Here is a 15,193-nt window from a genome sequence, read left to right on the forward strand (position 1 = left end):
AAGCTTAGTAGTGAGAAACAATCAGAAACTGATTTGGGAAAGATAAAAGATAGTGACATGGGCTTAGATCAACACACAAAGCCAGAGTTAACAACAAAATCTGACACACGTTTTCATGACACTGAGAAAAATCCAAAGAACATAGTGATTGGATTCAGTGAGTCTGATTCAGATACAGAATCAAAAAGAATACCAGAGGGTGTAATAATAATGGATCAAGATGATTTAGAACAAATGCCTTATCAATTTTATAAGCTTTATGAAAAGATAGACAAAGAAGGGGATGTGTGGGACACAAGTGAGAAAATTGAATACCTGAAACCAGTACAATCAAAATTTCACCAAGATTATGATGATGAGATATTCTTTGGGCACAGAACAAGTTGTATACCATTAGAAGAACTTTATGCAAGATTAGGGGTCAGTGATGCAGATGACTTTATAGAGAAGTTGAATTACATGGCTTGTACAGATACAGATTTTGAATGGGAAGGATGATATCAAGGAACATATTAGGGAACTGAAGGAGATACAGAGATAAAACTTCGCTTCTATTCTCTAACTCCAAAAACATGACAAATACCTTCCATGCTATAAGATTAGTTGTAGTTCCATAGGGTAACATACTACAAAAAACCTTATGAGAATGAAGACTAGTAGCATACAACTCTAACTTCATAACTAGGGCAGACACAAACACCTAGAATGCTATGGAAGCATAGATTCACGTTGGATGAATTTGCTATTAAGTTGTAGTTGAGAACTGAAAAAGGTTATCCATTTCTCTCAACATTAACCCTAAATTAATCACTACTGGGGAAAGGGAGAGAGGGAGGGTATACCATGAAGATATTACTTCATAGTTTCAAATACCTCACAAGACACAACAATGTGATCATGTCATCAATTAAGATACATACAGATGACATCTGATTTAAAAAAAAACCTCACAATCATGAGCAGCAACATGATTAGCACTGGAAGAAATCTATAACAGTTCCTAAGAATAAAAGCCTATGGAAAACGAAGGAAAGCACTGCAAAAGCCAATACAACAGAAAAAAAAAATGCATTTAAAAGACTAGTAGCCAGTCTCTACACATTTTATACAAAGTCTCTGCCAACCATAGTTACAGAAAAGCAAGAAACAATGTTATTTCAAATGAAAATGTAACACCATGACCTTATTAAATACATTAAATTCAAATTCTATCTCCAAGACAGAACTAAAGTAACACATACAATAAACCTCCTTGAGAAAAAAAAAAGTCAAATATCGAAACGATTACCAAACTTCAAATCAATATTCTTAACAAATTCCTAAGAACTTATGCCCAATACTATTATGCTTATACCCACCCATGAAGATGTACATATGCTAAGCTTACTTACATGCATGAAGATAAACACATGTAATGCTTACTTCCACACATGAAGAATAATGATGAATTCTGACAAGCAAGCATTCATGAAGAACTCAGCTTACTTCCATGCACATGAAAATTTCAATCTTATATACATATACATGTAAAAACCATACACGCATGCATGTTCATGATTGTTCCAAGTTCTTCCTAAATTGAGGAACACAGGTCTTCAATCAAGAGTAAAAGAATACAGGAGAGTGGTATGCTGACCAGAAGATGAAGACAGACTTTATACAAGCAACATCAAAAGACATGGAAGGACTGTGAAAGTTTAGACTTTTGATCATGAGGATATATAATAATGCATCATACATGTTAACATCACATATATGCATGCACATCCTACATGGAAAAGGAAGATATCTCATGGAATGGGTAAGTATACACCGTACAGCATAGCTGCATAACACAAAGTCACACTGAGATAAACTTTCTGTGGAAAATTCAAACAGACAAGATATTTCTTATCTGCATGAGTTTTCACAGAAATAATGAACAAGAAATATGGATGTACATATGTAAACTTGTAACAAGTACAATTTATGTACACATGTAGATACTAATGTGCTAATAAGATAACTATGTTAGGATAGTTTATTAATATTCTGACAATAGTGACAGTTTAGTGAATTTGTTCAAGTCTTAGGAAAGCAGAAACAGACATAGAACTACTTAAGTATAGAAGTTAGATTGCATCATGATTTTAGGTTAGCAATTGTTAGTGATAGAAAATTTTTCTTAGTTGAATTTATAGACATTAGGAGATGAGACAGTTGCATATTCAAAATGTTATGGAAATTGCTGAAATGGTTTGAAAATTGTTACATGATTTATTATGTAAAAACCATGTTCATGTAAATCCCTATTACCTAAACCGTTTTCCTATACCCAATCTAAGCATAGATCTAGGTAGACAAGAATAACTAAGATAAGTTAGGATTTGTTATTTTGGGAGGGCAAAGGAATGTTGAAGATAGTATATGGTAAGAATAGTTAGTTAGAAATATATGAAAGGAAAGTATCATTAAAATTTGCTGGGTGCAAAATTTTTTAAGACAAAAAAGGGAGGAATGTAGAGGAGGCATGCATGCAAGACAGAAAGCTAAGGACAGAAGAGGTGTCAATCAAAAGGAACATTCCATTTGGAATGTTCCCGAGAAAGACAGTTGGAGCTAAGCCAGGTGGAACTGGACTGAGAGGCTTCTGAACTGGACCCTTTTTGGCTTCTGGAGCTGGGGGAGAGGCTTGTGAACTAAAAGTTATGACTGCTTGTGGCTGATGGTAAAGATCCTGAAGCTTTTGCTGACTGACTGAGGTTACCTGGCTGGATAGAAGAAAAGAAGACATACAGTTGTCCTCATACCTCCCTGACAGACTTTGTGTCACAGTTGTGACAGAACTGCCATTTCCCCAATATCCTCCAAACCAAGGCTCCTGGTAGAGAATAGGAAACCCTATCCCTCTTACCTTATCCTCTACCCTTGTCTTGTCTTCCCCAAATAAACCCCTTACTTGAGAAATCAAGAGAAAAGAGTATTTCCTCTGAAATCTCATAGTTTACCCTGAGTGACTTGAAGGGAAAGGGGGAGGGGAAGCTGAAAGCTTCTGAAGTGGAAGGTAAAGGAAGGAGGGTAGGCAAAACCTTGATCCATTAGTCATCTAGAGAAGCATCAATAGACACCCTCAAGTATCTATCTATTACACAACTGAAGAATGGTAGCACACTTAACAAATTCAGAAATTCAGTGCATGTCTTATAAAAATAATTACACTTTTGTGCAGAATGTCTTCTATACATATATATATGTAAATTTTGGTCCACATCAATGATTTCATTCAAAACACATGCATACATGCAAATAACTAGTTCAAATAAGCTATATACAAGGCATATTGAAAACAATCAACAGAGAGGAGGCACAAGGACTAAGGAGGATCTGAAAAAGAAGGAAACAAGTAGTATAGATTGCCCTTGACAGTAACAGGAAAGTAAGGAAGAGGGGAAGATTTGGGGGAGTAAGGGAAGACAAATAAAGCGTTCTGTTTCAGACATGCTGAATTTAAGATATCTATGGAATAGAGATCCAAAAAAGGGGGTGGGAGGAAGAAAGAGAATATGATGTCAGAAAACTAACACCAAAAATTGTATTTGTACAAAAACATTTATAGCAGCAGCTTTTGGCAAAGAATTAGAAAATTAAGAGATCCCCATGAACCAGGGAATGGCTTGAACAAATTAGGGTATATGATTGTAATGAAATACATATTATGCTATAAGAAAAGATGAGCAGGAAGATTTCAGAAGTTCTAGAAAAATCTATATGGACTGATACAAGGTGAAGTGAGCAGAACCAAAAGAACATCATACACAGCAATAGCAGTAATATATGATGAAAAAGTGAATAACTTAGCAATTCTCAGTAGCACAATAATCCAAAACAGCCACAAAGGCCTTATGATGAAAAATGCTATCTTCCAGAGAAAGAATTGATACAGTCTACAAACTGATTGAAGCCAACTATTCTTCACTATTCGTCTTTATTTTTGTTTTGTTTTGTTTTTGCAGGAAGTCGCCAAACCCACACTGTCTGACAGAGTTGCAGCTGGAGAATGAAAGCTGCAAAGCAGCCTTCAGAAAAGATGAGGTATCCATTCAACCCCCTCTATGTGACTTCTCCCACTAACTTCCTTTACTACTGGCTAGGATTTGATCTCTCCCCAGTTACAGGAGAAGTAATATGAGAGCAAATACTCACAGGATTTATACATATGTCCCCCTGAAGTCCCTCTAGAATAATACCCTAAAGATTATATTCACAGAAATAAAACCTAAAGATCATTACCCACCATCCCCTCCTTTCTCTCTCAGCAAAATCACATTCAGATTCTCCACACCCATTGCAAGCCAAACACACAGGTACATCAATCACTCCTGTAAGCACAAGCTGCTGTGACATACTTCACTGATACTGTTTGTGTACAATAACCAGGTAACATTGTTATGGTGCTTTAATGAAACACAAGAAAAATCTAACACTAAAATTGAGGAAATTCCTGATTCTGGTCTGTCTTAAATTACTCTTTAACCCCATACCTAGCTGTGAAATGTTTTGTTACCTATCGCCTAAGTAACTATGATTGATTACGAAAGCTGATTAAAAGCGACAATGATTCTCTTAGCTGGTCATCCCACAGTTTGGGGGAACTGACCCCCTGGTTACCCTGCCCCTATCACATATTTCTCTGTTGTGGCAACATGATATGCAAGGTGATCATAGAATGTTAATTAAACAATCTGTTAGAAATTAATGTGTGACATATCCAATTACCTACAAGAAATTATATATGTTGAAAAATGACTGTGTGCCAGAAAAGCATGTAACCACTGAGCTATAGTATATAATAAACATGAACCCTGTGCCTGGCGGAATAGCTTTGTGATGCCTGAGCACCAGGTTCTGAGAACCCAGCTGTCTCCCACTCATCATTCGCCTGAGTTGTCTGACCTAGCCACAAGCAATCCTCGGTTTCAAGAAACCACAGGTCGACTCTCGAAAATTTTTAAATTTGTCTTCTTCCAAAAAATGACAAATATGGAAATATGTTTTGTAGGATAGCACAGGTATAACTAATAACAAATTGCTTTCAGAAGGTGGGAGGAAGAAAGAGAATATGATGTCAGAAAACTAACACCAAAAATTGTTTTTACATGTAAATGGGAAAAATAAAGCAAGCAAGCATTTGTTGAGTAAAAAAATAAGATAACTATGGAACATCCATTTTGATTTTTTTAATTTTATTTAATTAGATGATTTAGAATAATTTTCCATGGTTACAAGACTCATATTCCTTCCCTTCCCTCTCTCCATCACCCTCCTACAATTCCACTGGGTTTAACATGTGCCATCGATCAAGATCCATTTCCTTATTATTAGTATTTGCACTAGGGGTGATCTTTTAGAGTTCACTTTCCCAGTCATATCCCCACTGACCCATGTGATCAAGTGGTCATTTTTCTTCTGTGTTTCTTTTCCCACAGTTCTTCCTCCGGATGCGGATAGCTTTCTTTCTCATATGTCCCTCCAAATAGTTCTGGATCATTGTATTGCTACTAGTAGAAAAGTCCATTACATTTGAATTTACTTCATTGCATCAGTCTCTGTGTACCATGTTCTCCTGGTTCTGCTCCTTTCACTCTGCATCAATTCCTGGAGGTCCTTCCAGTTCACATGGAATTCCTCCAGTTTATTATTCCTTTGAGGACAATAGTATTCCATCACCAACATATACCACAATTTGTTCACTCATTCCCCAATTGAAGGGCATCCCCTCATTTTCCAATTTTTTGCCACCACAAACTGCGTGACTATGAATATTCTTGTACAAGTCTTTTTCCTTATTATCTCTTTGGGGTACAAGCCCAACAGTGCTATGGCTGGCTCAAAGGACAGACAGTCTTTTAGGGCCCTTTGAGCATAGTGGAACATCCATTTTGAGATGTGAGGTTGGGGATTGGCAGAAAGATAAAGCTAGATAAGGAGATTTGAGAATCACTGGTATATAAGCAATAACTGAATACATGGGAGCCAAATCAAGTGAAATAGTATAGAAGGAAAAAAGAAGGCCAGGCAAGAGCTTTATGGGTCATACACAGTTGAAAAGTGTGATCCAAGAATCAGCAAAAGAGATGGAAAGAACTCTTGGATAGGCAGCAGAGGAGAGTCCTTAAAACCTAGAATGTGGAGGCAGCTGGGTAGCTCAGTGGATTGAGAGCCAGCCCTAGAGACAGGAGGTCCTAGGTTCAAATCTGGCCTCAGACACTTCCCAGCTGTGTGACCCTGGGCAAGTCACTTGACCCCCATTGCCTAGCCCTTACCACTCTTCTGCCTTGGAGCCAGTACACAGTATTGACTCCAAGACGGAAGGTAAGGGTTTAAAAAACAAAACAAAACCTAGAATGTATGGAGAAGAGGATGCTCAACAGTGGCAAAGGCTACAGAAAGGTATTTTCACTGAGGGATGAGAAAAGACCAAAAAATTTGGCAACTAAGAGACTATTAGAATAACTTTGGAAAGAGTAGCTTCAGTTGAATGATAAGGTCAAACACTGGACGTAGAGAATTAAGGAAAAAAGTAAAAAGAAAAGAAGTTGAGGAACCTTTTAGAGATAGCCTCTTCAATAATTTTAGCCACAAGAAGCAGGAGAGATATGGAATGACAATTAGTTTATTCTTAGGTATGAGTGTGACAGGAGAAAAAGCTAAGGACTAGAATTCCAGAAGCTTTATTTACTTTGGTCAAATTAGATCGTACTCAGTCTGGTGTCACCTCTCAGCTCCATCAACTTATAGAAAATGCAGTGACTCCCCATGCTTGATGTGATACCTACATGCCTATGTTGAAATCTCTGCCAGCAGAAGTCAGTTTGGAAGGAACTCTAACCTTCATTAACATGAACAGGATTTCATCTTTCTCCTCAAGATCTAGAGCATTGTGTCAAGGGAGGTCTGCCCTCTGTCTGAGAAGTCTCCCATCTATAACTCTTTGGGGGACATTTCTGTACTGGTCAAATATTGGTGTGGGGAAGGTCAGGCTCTTCTATAACCCTCATCTCCATCCAAGCAACCAGAAGGAGTTAGTTATATTATGACACTGGAAAGGATAATGGAGCTGGGGACACATTTTAACAGAGTAGCTCCTCCACCAACTTTTCTGGTTCAAATGACCTGTTCCTTAGTGCCATCTTCATCTTTGCTTTCTCCAAGGAATAGTACTTACAGTCAGTTTCCTATACCCTGAAGGCACTACCCTGATCTCTTGAAATTTGGGAATCTGAACTGGTAGAATTTGGAAAACAATGTCCTATGCCTGATAAAGGATACTCCCTGCCCCTACTGTCAGCAAAGGGCCAACCTCCTAAATAAAACAGAGATACCTTTCTTTTTTTTCTCTATGCATGTGACAATGATAATAATGATGATGATAAGTTATATATATATATATAGCACTTTAAGGTTTACAATGTGCTTTACAAATATTTTCCCATTTGATCCTCACAAAATTCCTGGGAGGTATAGACAAGGCCATTAAATTTGGCAATTAAGAAACCATTAGTATCTTTGGGCAGATAGCTTCAGTTGAATGATGAGATCAAAAGAAAGACTAGAGAATTAAGAAGAGAATGAAAGGAGACGTGAAGGGACTTATGACACGGACATACTTTGTAGGAAACAAGAGTAGCAGACAATAAGAAAGGAAGAAATTTAAGATAAATAAGAAAATAGGTATAATAGAAGGGGTAATCTATTTAGGAAGACTGGATAGAAAGGAAAAACTTGTGCATATCTGTATGTTTACCTTGCCAAAAAGAAGGCCTACCTCTTCATATGAGATAGGGTGAAGGAGACAAAAAGCAAAAGGAATGGATGAACTTTGATGAGAAAGAAAAGAGAAAAGAGATAATACCCCATGCTCGAAAATTGTCATGTTCTCCTTCCCCTAATCAATTACCCTCACGTTAGCTAAATATTTTTAAATGAATTCAGTATAATAAACCAATTCAAACTAATTCACTAATAGCTGATAGTTTAATATATTAACCTTCCCATGGGGAAAACATTTCAAAATAGATCATTAAAAAAAGAGTAGAGGGTAATAATTTTAAAAATAGATTTAAAAAATTAAAAATAATTTTAAAATTAAACTAATAGTACTATTTCAAAGTCTGACATAGCATGTATTTGGGGGCAGAAGTTAGGTCCTTTCAAATTATCCAGATTTTTTAAAAAGTATGCCCGTCAACTAAGGGAAGGTTGAACTGGTATACAAATATAATGACATATTATTTCACTGCAAAAAACAATGAATATGAAGAATTCAAGAACTTGTATGAACTGATGAAAATTGAAGTAAGCTAAGCAAAGTCAAGAGAAAAATATATACAATGTATAAAATAATGTAAATGAAAAGGACACTAAAATAAAGTTGAATGCATAATGATCAATCTTGAACCCTGAGAAGAGATAAGAAAGCACCTTCCTATTTTAAGTAAAAAGGTGAAGGACAGGAGAAGAGATTCAGAAATAACTATGCCATATAAACAAAAAAAAGTATTTTTTTCTTTAATAACACCATATAAATTTAGGAGGGAGCTCAAAGACAGTGAACTCCATAAGGAACTTTGACTTAAAATTAAAAAGACTATAAATAACAGAAAAACCACTATATTTTACTTCTCTAAGTATACTTTTCTATGTGTGTAGGGGTTGGAGGAAGAAAGGGATGTCAAAAGAAAGAATTTATAGTTATCCCCCTGACTCATATGGTATTGACTTGAATTTAGATTTAAGAATGATAAAAGACAAAAAATTTGGGTAAATCAATAAAGTGACTTAAAACCATTTTGTTGCTCCATAAAAAGTCTAAACTTAATTTCTTATTTTTCTCCTCCCCCCCTTTCTGTTCCTAATCCTGGGCCATATTTCAACTTAATAATATCAAATGTAGCAAACTACAGAACTCAAAACACAACCTTGGACTCTGAAGAAAGGAACTATATCAAATAAATGTAGGAATCAGATATTACTGGATTTAAAGTATAAAATTCTAGGAAAATGCCTTTATACATAAGCATACACTATTAAAAACACTTTCAAAATAGAAATGTGCAATTAGGTTAATCAGTTAAGCAAAACCTTTAAAACAGAATATTTTTAAATAAATGATTATTTTTATAATGTAAAAATCTTTTTTTTTTTAAAGCAACTTCCACCCACTATTTGACAAAAACTGCTGGGAAAACTGGAAGACAGTGTGGGAGAGATTAAGTTTGTATCAACACCTCACACCCTACACTAAAATAAACTCAGAATGGGTGAATAACGTGAACATAAAGAAGGAAACTATGAGTAAATTAGGTGAACACAGAACAGTATACATATCAGACCTGTGGGAAGGGAAAGACTTTAAAACCAAGAAAGACATAGAAAGAGTCACAAAATGTAAAATAAACAATTTTGATTACATCAAATTAAAAAGGTTTTGTACAAACAAAACCAATGCAATCAAAATGAGAAGGGAAGCAACAAATTGGGAAACAATCTTCATATCAAAAACCTCTGACAAAGATCTAATTACTCAAATTTATGAAGAGCTAAATCAATTGTACAAAAAATCAAGTCATTCTCCAATTGATAAATGGGCAATGGACATGAACAGGCATAAGCACATGAAAAAGTACTCCAAATCTCTGATAATCAGAGAGATGCAAATCAAAACAACTCTGAGGTATCACCTCACACTTAGCAGATTGGCTAACATGACAGCAAAGGAAAGTAATGAATGCTGGAGGGGATGTGGCAAAGTAGGGACATTAATTCATTGCTGGTGGAGTTCTGAATTCATCCAACCATTCTGGAGGGCAATTTGGAACTATGCCCAAAGGGCGATAAAAGACTGTCTGCCCTTTGATCCAGCCTTAGCACTACTGGGTTTGTACCCCAAAGAGATAATAAGGAAAAAGACTTGTATAAGAATATTCATAGCTGCGCTCTTTGTGGTGGCCAAAAATTGGAAAATGAGGGGATGCCCTTCAATTGGAGAATGGCTGAACAAATTGTGGCATATGTTGGTGATGGAATACTGTTGTGCTAAAAGGAATAATAAAGTGGAGGAATTCCATGGAGACTGGAACAACCTCCAGGAAGTGATGCAGAGCGAAAGGAGCAGAACCAGGAAAACATTGTACACAGAGACTGACACATTGTGGTACTATCGAATGTAATGGACTTCTCCATTAGTGTCAATACAATGTCCCTGAACATTCCACAGGGATCTAGGAGAAAAAACACCATCCACAAGCAGAAGACAAATTGTGGGAGTAAAAACACCGAGGGAAAGCAACTACAGGGGTTGAGGGAACATGACTGAGGAGAGAGTCTAAATGAACACTCTAATGCAAATACCAACAACATGGAAATGGGTTCTAATCAAGGACACATGTGATACCCAGTGGAATCGTGCATCGGCTATGGGAGGGGTGGTGGGAGGGGGGAGAGGAAAAGAAAATGATCTATATTTCTAATGAATAATGTTTGAAAATGACCAAATAAAACAATGTTTAAAAGGGAAAAAAATAAATAAAAATAAAAAGCAACTTCCATGGCACTATGTAATAAGCCTCATGTCCATATCTACTACACCTATATGCTATATCATATCTATATCTTGTAAACCTTAAAATTTCTTAGACTTATAAATGTTGGAAATTTCACCATTGGGAAATTTCATACTTGGAAAATTTCTTACTGATAGTGTATTGGAATGTGAACCCCATTGGCATGGGAGGTTCCTTCTCCTCCCTTCTTAAGATTACTTTAGGACAGAAACCTTTTGCTGAACAATGGAAAGGGCTTTGACCTATGCTTAAGCACAGAACAGGAATTTCTTTGAGTCATGATTGATTTTAGAATTGATACAATAGAGATACTTGGAATGACAGAATCAGGTCTTGGAAAATACAATTTCCACCCCACTCAGTCCTAACAGGATTTAGGAAGGGCTGCAGCATAGATCAAAATTTAATTATTTGAGAATATGACCTCCAACAGACATGTGCAAAGCCACAGACCTCTGGGCGGTCCTGGGTTAAGCTAGAGCCACCATTGGCACAGGGAAAATGATGGACAGTGATTGGTAGATGTGAGAACTGAGGGGAGGGAACTTGGATGGTTTCCTTAAAGAGAGAGGGGTCTGAGGACTGGGGGGTGGTTGGAGAGTTTTGGCTCTGAGTGGTTGGAGAGGTGCTCTGAGAAGCTTGCTCTGAAGGAAGCTGAAGGTGGGGGCCTCTGAGACTGTTTCTCCATTTTGGTCACGTGAGTAATAGGGACTGATCTCTTTTCTTTGCCCCAGCTATCTAAGGGTTTGGGCCCTTTGGCCCAGCCTAAACAGAGGGGGTATTTAAGCCCTATTCCCTTCTCTCCCCTTTCTCTCTCCCTCTCTCTCTCTATCTCTAATTCCTTTCTTCCTCCTGTCTGTAATTAAACTCTATAAAAGGTTGACGGCTGACTTGAGTTTTCATTTAGGAATTACATAGCTGAATTCCTTGGCGATCTTAAATTAATATATATCAGTCTTTTAAAAGTGATTTCCTTGTCACAATCTATACTAGTATAAGACACCAAGTAGTCAACTCAATTCAACACACATGAAGTAAGCAATTACGAGGAATGAAGAGCAGCAAAGTTTAGTAGACAAAGGTCCAGTTTTAAAATATGGCAGGCTAAAAATAAGCCAATAAGGCAGCAAAGATGGAGGGGATGTGGCAAAGTTGGGACATTAATGCACTGCTGGTAGAGTTGTGAATTTATCCAACCATTCTGGAGGGCAATTGGGAATTATGAGACTGTCTGTCCTTTGATCCAGCCATAGCATTGCTGGGCTTGTGTACCCCAAAGAGATCATAAGGAAAAAGTCACAGAAACTGATACACTGTGGTACAATTGAATTTAATAGACTTCTCCATTAGTGGCAATGCAGTGATCTTGAACAACTAGGAAGGGATTTACAAGAAAGAACACTATCCACATTCAGAGGAAAAACTGTAGGAGTAGAAACACCAAAGACAAACAACTGTAATCACATGGGTCAAAGGGGATATGATTGGGGATATAGACTCTAAATGATCATCCTAGTATAAACATCAACAACATGGAAATAGGTTCTGATCAAGGACACATGTAAATCCCAATGGAATTGCGCATTGGCTTATGGGAAGGAGTGGAGGGTAGGAAGGGGAGAAAGAATATGATTCTTGTAACCAAGGAATAATGTTCTAAATTGACTAAATAAAATTTTCAAAAATAAAAAATAAAGGTAATCCTAAAAAAAAGGCAACAAAGTGATAAATGTTGGAGGGTGTGTGGCAAAATTAGGACAACTGGTAGAGTTGTGAATTGGTCCAACCATTCTGGAGGGCAATTTGGAATTATGAGCAAAGGGCTTTAAAAGAATGCATGCCCTTTGATCCAGCCATACCACTGCTGAGATAATAAAGAAAAAGACTTGCACAAAAATATTTATAGCCACACACTTTGTGGTAGCAAAAAATTGAAAAATGAGGGGATGCCCTTCAATTGGGAAATGGCTGAACAAATTGTGGTATCTGATGATGATGGAATACTATTGTGCTGAAAGGAATGATGAACTGGAGGAATTCCATGTGAACTGGTACAACCTCCAGGAATTGATGCAGAGTGAAAGGAGCAGAACCAGGAGAACATTGTACACAGAGACTGATACACTGTGGTACAATCGAATGTAATAGATTTTTCTGTTAGCAACAATGCAATGACCCAGGACAATCCAGAGGAACTTATGAGAAAGAAGGCTAACCACATCCAAAGAAAGAACTGTGGGAACAGAAATGCAGAAGAAAAACATATGATTGATCATGTAATTTGATGGGGATAGGATTAGGATTTCGATATTAAAAGATCACTCTACTGCAAATATGAAAAACATGGAAATAGGTTTTGAACAAGGATACATGTATAACCCAGTGGAACTACTTGTCTGCTTCGGGAGGGGGGAGGAAAAAGTGGATGGGGGTGGGGATAATGAATCATGTAATCATGGAAAAATATTCTAAATTTAAAAATTAAAATAAAATAAAATAAGGCAAGCTAGAGTTCAAAAGTCCTGCCTCTGTCAATGACTCAGCAATGTGACCATGGGCAGATCATTAAACTCTCAATGCCACCAGGCAATAGGAAGGCCAAATGACAAAAATTGCCACTGAATTTTCTGCATCTTTGGAGGGAGCTCTCACAAAGGAAATTCCCTGAACTAATGAAATCAAAAGTCTAGAACAAAAAATAAAGGGATACAAAGGAAAGAAGAAAAATAGTCTCTGCCCTCAGTCAATTCAAGATATTCATCAAAAAAATTAATTAAGCTATATCCAGTAATTCAACAACTATAATACACGATATTTTCATATACTTTTAAATGATATTAAACACGTTTCAGAGGGAAAAAGGAATTCCTGTTTGATAACTGATGTCTCGTCCAAAACCAATGATACAAGAAGAATTGTAAAGGTAATGAACAAGTTAAAAGGCAAAACAATACATACCTCACGGGAATTTGAAGATGAAGCCTTTTTTGTTTTCCCTTCAATTACAGTTTCTATGGAAAAAAAAGACAACAAAAAAATTATCATTTACAAAGTTTAAATATGAGAAATAAACTAATAAAATGTTATCTTAAGTATTTTCATATAAACTTTTTATTTCATTCAAAATTTATGTAATTGCTAAAAAAAACTAACACACTTTATTGAATCTTAAGTTTGAAAACTCAAGGAATTTTCAATCTATGATGTAATGTGTTAGTACAACAAAATAGCTATCAAAAGAAAAATTAATCCAAGTTCAAATAACGAAAGAGATTTCTGAATAAAAGTAAAATTCTAATGATTCAAGAAAGAATAAAGAAGTCCAGGAGTTGGCACTCACATTTCTAGAACCTAGCATACATAGCATGATCTTGTCCATAAGCTTAACCCTTTCTTTCTTGAGCAACAGTTTTCAACTATAATTAAGATTATTCCTTTTGACAACACCATGACAATGAAATAGGAAGATCTGTTCTATAAAAATAACTCCTAGCCAACTACTGAAATATATTTCATAAAGTGAGAAATGTCAATATTCAAAACTTTCAGTTTACAGATAGTACCTATGGTTAAAAACTAAAACACTAAAGTTGAAAGTGCCTTAATATTATTATTGTTTTAATTATAGGTAGTTAGCTTGTGAAAATATAGCTGAATTACCAGTAATTTCTTCAAGAAATGTAATCACAAATATCTATATAAGAACTTAGGCCCTTTTCTTACTAATAGTTTCTCTCAAATCTTATTCTTCCTTCTGATTTTCCTATTTTGGCTAATGATGCCATCATTCTAACAATCAGCCAGGCTTAAAACATTTGAAGTCAAGTAGTTTCTTTAAAGTATTATTATTACTAAAATAATAAAAACATTTACAACAAATGACCAATGTGTAAACAAATGGATCAAATATAAGTTTCCAACTAAAAAACAAAAAATTTAGAGAAAGGAAAAAATGTTTTAATGAAATACAAATCAAACCAAAGAAGTAATTCTTCTAATCACTCTGTATATTTATAAAGCTATTATCTCTGACATCATTTTTTATCATTCTCAATTAGATGTCACTTATATGTATTCTATTTTTCTGATTCTGCTGATTTTGCTATGTGCATTACTCACATAGGTCTTTCTATATTTCCTCCTAGGATTCATATTTATCATTTTTACAGTGCCATAAATTTGGAGTGAAGAGTAAGACTATTTCACAGACACACACACACACACACATATATACACACAAGGTCTATAGGTTATCCATCCAAATGACTGGTGAAAAGGTCCTAAAACAGAGCTGACCCCCTAGAGGTGGGCATAGATACAGCTGCTTATCATATATATCTGGGCTGAAATCTTCATAAATGGAAGAAAATCTCTTATCTATGGAATTATAGAGCAATTCTGAATATTTGTGCATAATATTTTCTGCATACCCCTCAATAATTTTCTGGTATGAACTTCATTTTATCTTATATCATTCATGTTATTCCCCATCATTTGTGAGTTAGCAATAGGCACAGTAAATATTAGGTTCACCTGCAAATTGGATCTAGGAAATCATTATGGATAAAATATAATTCCTGTAAACAAACATG

At 35.9% G+C, this 15,193-nt stretch overlaps 1 protein-coding gene and 1 long non-coding RNA gene across 8 annotated transcripts in view; one reads left to right on the forward strand and one right to left on the reverse strand.

The window, feature by feature from the left end:
- The window catches only part of LOC103098964 (uncharacterized), a 47,410-nt gene extending 40,031 nt beyond the window's left edge, over positions 1-7,379 (forward strand). Inside the window, exons 4-5 of one of the 2 annotated variants that reach the window (XR_008911094.1) lie at positions 3,993-4,071; positions 5,466-7,379. This is a non-coding gene — a long non-coding RNA (uncharacterized LOC103098964). Of the gene's footprint in view, positions 1-3,992 lie in introns of both variants that reach the window. The other variant, XR_467095.3, reaches the window with a different exon arrangement.
- Positions 1-15,193, reverse strand: part of SENP7 (SUMO specific peptidase 7) — a 195,086-nt gene that overhangs the window by 163,007 nt on the left and 16,886 nt on the right. For all 6 annotated transcript variants that reach the window (XM_056793414.1, XM_056793411.1, XM_016433431.2 and 3 more), the window contains exon 2: positions 13,560-13,612. In XM_056793414.1, coding sequence (XP_056649392.1) covers positions 13,560-13,612 — 53 coding nt within the window. The remainder of the gene's footprint in view (positions 1-13,559; positions 13,613-15,193) is intronic.

This window comes from Monodelphis domestica, chromosome 4, assembly GCF_027887165.1.
Source record: "Monodelphis domestica isolate mMonDom1 chromosome 4, mMonDom1.pri, whole genome shotgun sequence".
Taxonomy (NCBI): Eukaryota; Metazoa; Chordata; class Mammalia; order Didelphimorphia; family Didelphidae; genus Monodelphis; species Monodelphis domestica.